This window comes from Halyomorpha halys, unplaced genomic scaffold (assembly GCF_000696795.3).
Source record: "Halyomorpha halys isolate HHAL.00 unplaced genomic scaffold, Hhal_1.1 Scaffold165.1, whole genome shotgun sequence".
Taxonomy (NCBI): domain Eukaryota; kingdom Metazoa; phylum Arthropoda; class Insecta; order Hemiptera; family Pentatomidae; genus Halyomorpha; species Halyomorpha halys.
Genome location: NW_027111427.1, coordinates 140,154 through 144,736, shown reverse-complemented (window position 1 = coordinate 144,736; position 4,583 = coordinate 140,154). Strand labels below are relative to the sequence as shown.

The 4,583-nt window shown below is 29.2% G+C and overlaps 1 protein-coding gene across 2 annotated transcripts in view; it reads right to left on the bottom strand.

The window, feature by feature from the left end:
• LOC106678881 (serine/threonine-protein kinase Tor) overlaps positions 1–4,583 on the bottom strand; it is a 59,925-nt gene that overhangs the window by 23,523 nt on the left and 31,819 nt on the right. For both annotated transcript variants that reach the window (XM_067049416.1, XM_014417700.3), the window contains exons 24-27: positions 3,272–3,452; positions 1,778–1,994; positions 606–791; positions 403–528 (exon numbers count right to left, since the gene is read on the bottom strand). In XM_067049416.1, coding sequence (XP_066905517.1) covers positions 403–528; positions 606–791; positions 1,778–1,994; positions 3,272–3,452 — 710 coding nt within the window. The remainder of the gene's footprint in view (positions 1–402; positions 529–605; positions 792–1,777; positions 1,995–3,271; positions 3,453–4,583) is intronic.

Here is a 4,583-nt window from a genome sequence, read left to right as displayed (position 1 = left end):
ATAATAAAAGTCTTATTAATAAGAAAACTATCAACTTGAACAGCCCTGATGAAGTTCCACAAAGTGGGGCAAAACATCGGCAAATAAATAGTTATTAACTATTTTTGTTCTGTTTTGACTGCAGCCCTGACCATCTTCATAATTTCAAAACATATTTATATTTCAGAAGATCGTTGATTGACCATGTGTAAAATAATAGGAAGATGGTCTCGATGCAATCAAAGAAAAAACTCAAATAGTAATAAAACTACTTAATGTGAGCCTTACTTAAACAGTCAAGATCTTTTTTATTTTTAAGATAAGAGAATGTTTTTTTTATGAGTTTTATAAAATAATGTAAATTTTTTTAAGGACATCAGATAATAATGTGAATAATAAATTAAGTGTAAATGAATTTGATACCAATCTTCCAGATTTGCGGCAAAGGGAAGCATATTTGAGCCAGGTACACATATCTTCTTGTGGACTAAGCACAAGCGTTCTTACTTGAATAATTTTCTGCCAGTCTTCGACAATTCTTTGACATCCCTAAGACAAATTTGAATTTTTAGATAAAATTGATTACAGAAACAACACTGAATATTTTTAAAAACACTTTTGAATACCTGAAGTCTATCCCACCACATGTTTTGAATGGTACGTTTCCTTTGAGGAATGAGTTCATATTGGATTACTTCTTCAAGTTCAGCTAACATTTGAACAGCAACCATCGCAGGATACGCCCTCTGGTAGCTTTCGCCGGCCATTGATGTCAATTCAGAATCGAGCAAATCTCGAGCATTATCTATCAACTAATATCAAATAATTAGTTGATTGACTCGCATTATATATAGGCAATATAATTAGTAATGTATGAATAAAACATGATAAACTACAAAATTTCATAGCTGAAAAACTTAAAACCATCAGTGGAAATATCTTTTTCAATAATTCATTACTAAAAAATAAGATGAATAAATAATACTATCAATAAAATTAATCCGAAACATGTCCATCCAAGCAGATTCCAAAAAAAATCTATTTAGACCAATCAACTAGTTATCATAAAGGGATCTTGGAGTGGAAAGTTTTAGATAAGTATTGAAAATTTGCTTATATAATGTTTTTGGAGGTATTTAATGAGATATTAATTAAACATCTCCAATTAAATTATGTAATAATAATTAACTTAAATTCCATATTCATCCCCCCTTTTTCACTTATAACTTGAAAAATATCCCTTTTTTGAATAATTTTTAATAATATTTATTTTATACTAAATTATAAAAGAGTAAATTAACTACAATTTTTATTATAATGGTTTTGTATTATTTTTTATTACAGTGATTCATTTTGAATTGAGCTTAAGTAGAAATTATAGAATATAATCCAACCAAACATAGATCAAATAGATGTCTCAGATAAAAAAATTAGAGAAGTCCTGAAAACTGCTGATTTATGTTTTTTGGGTACTTGGTTACAAATTTCAACTTTGTGACCTCAATTTATTTTTCCGAGACCTCTTTTAAGTCTCCATTTGGCTGGACTACATTCCGTCTCATAATTTAACATTGTCTCAATTTTAAACAAAGCAACTAAAAAAAAATTCACAAGAATCAAAATTCAACATTTATGCAGGTAATTCATAAATAAGGTTTGGTTTTTACATAAATTTGTTTTTAATTACACCAAATCAGTAAATATTCATCAAGGCAACATCTCAAAAAAATTAAAATAAAATATCAAACATTTTTATTTGCTTAAATTTTTCAAAGTTTGATTATAATGACGTTCTTACCTGTTGAGCCAAAGGAAACTGTTTGTTATGTATAGCTAAGACTGCCCTATAGAAAGAGCCATCCATTGTCTCTTTTGGTATACAAGAAACATATTTCTCCATACTCTGCCACTGTTCAAGGCCCCAAGCCGCCGCAGACGCCATACGAGACATTCTCTCCCTTCCTATTTCACCAACCTGGGTCCAATGAGTATGTGCTACTTTCTGTAATTCTTCCCTGTCAAAAGAAAATTTAAAATATCATAAAATGAAACTGTGTATTCAAATATTAATTTAAATTAAATAATAAAAAACATAAGATTAATTAAACTCTTTTTTTTCTTCTTTTTTTTTTTTCTTTCCCCTTTCTTTATTTTACCACCCCTTCTTTTCTCCATTTTCCTTACCCACGTTATAAGTTATGTTCACTACATCATTATTGGTGTTTTCAAAAAAAAATTTTTTTTTTTCTATTCATTTCTTATGGTATACTTTACTTATATTTTGCCTCTTTATCAATTATTATTGTTACATATATTTTCTTCCTCTCAATTTTCTTTTTCTTTGCATTATATAATTTCATTTTTGTTTCATTTCCTTAATTATATTATTTTACCCACTTTTTCAATTACCTATGTATACATTTTATTTCCCGCTTCTCTCATGACTTCATTTTATTAATTCTATCTTGTAAAATTATTCATTTTATGTTATTCTGTTTATACTTTCTTTTTTATTATCTATACTATTGTTCTGTTTTTAGCCCTGAAGAAGGCTAGAAACTCTAGCCGAAACGTTGGCACAATAAAATAGGTTAATCCAACTTATTTGTGTTTCTCTTTGACCGCACCCCCAACCATCTTCTCCTCGTAAAATTTTAGATCATTTTAATTTAAACTATAATAAGACTACCTCTCCAAAAGCATATTCACTGATATCTCAATTAATCTGATAGTTTAACAATAGATTGTATCTTTAGTTATTTTAACCATTTAGATATAGTTTGTTATTTAAAATAAACATTTATGACCTCCGAATTATTTAAGAATCTTCAGCTTAACTATTTAAGCGAATGTTTTACAGTTAAATATATAAACAATGTCACTTGCACCAATAAGGCTTACATTGGGTTTCCTCACTCTGGGACCTTGACCAATTTAAAATTAAAATAAAACAAAAAATATTCCGACATTAAAAAATCCAAAAGTACTAACTTAAATCAAGTTTAAATTGATTCAAACATGCTATTATATATTTATCAGAGTCGAACCTAGAGCATGATGTTATTAGCCTTGTTTCTTACCTCTCTGACAGATAAAAAATGAAGTCCCTTACCCCCACTAATAGATAGTGGCATCAATTATTTTTTTTAAGTTAACAAAAAAAAAATATTGATCCGATATTAAAAAAAAATTGTGTTTCCAGTACATTGAGGATTCTAGCAATAGAAAAATTTCAACAGAAATGGTGATAATAGTAGTTAAAAAAATTATTTTAGTTAAATTTATATATTACCAATCTCCAAGTGCTTCCATACATCTCATTTGGCCTAAAGCTAGTTCTATATCATGAGGATTATCCTGGAGTTTTTCCGTATAAGCTTCAAGAGCTTTTTCCCAATTATGGAGTTTTTCATACCAACGCTCTTTTACCTTCAGCTGCTCACACTCATGGCTCATCACATATTGCAATAAACCTAATTTAAACAAAGAAAAATATTATTTCATGTTATAAAATCAAAAAGATCTGAGGAAATAACTTTAAAAGAATATATACAAAGCTGTATAAATTATTTTAATTTTCTATTTGCACAATAATAATTATCTAAATAAATCCAGGAGGATAGCCCCCCCCACCTAGTGATGGACTAACCACCGTTTTACAAATTATACTACTGTTCATTTAATACTACTTGTATTATTGTATATCTGGAATTTACATATGTTCTGTAGTTCACATTGTTTAATTTCTTTTTAATATAGTTTAAAAAAATTAAAATCTTTATCATAGCATTGTTATTCGTACTTCAATTACTTAAAATAAAATATTATACTAAGTATGACAACACCTTATAATGCCACAAGACAATCAAAGGGAGAAGACTCAGTAAAAGCATATATGTATGATGTATTAATTTATTTTAATAAGGGGTACAGAAAAAAAAAATTAAGTATGACACTAAGTATCTACATTAAGCCGCTACTATAGCATCTTATGCCAATGATATAGCCATCTACAGAAGTTCAATAAATGCAGAGACAGCTCTATGGCAGGCGGAGAACACTTGTAAGGAAATCACTATGAAACTAGAATGGCTGAATATTATAGTTAATCCCAAGAAGACCGACTGTATTTTCTCCTTCCAGAAGAACAAGCATCCTCTCCCTAAAGTCTATAGGAGAGCAAGGTGGGAGAATAGACCAACAGGAAGCATAGTATATCAGGGTGTCCCCTTTAGATATCATGATGCGAGATAGCACCTGATGCTAGCTCGCCACTGTAATAAGAAGATCAAACTGGTTAGGAAAAAGACGAATAAAGTTGTCGAATATTTGACAGCCACGGAGCCCATATGCCCAAAATCAATTTTAAAACTTAATGGCATAAAAATATCTTTTCAATAAAGCTGAAACTATGACCTCTAACATTATTTTCAAATGTACCAGGGCATTCAAAAAGTCCTGTCGTTTTTCGTTTGTTCGTTGTTTATTTTGATTCTAGAGTGTTTGCTAATTAATTCCGTTCAATACAACTTTTATCCATGTAAACACAAATGTTTATACTTTATGAATAGGAGGCTAAGGAGGATTAATTTAATGCAGTCACC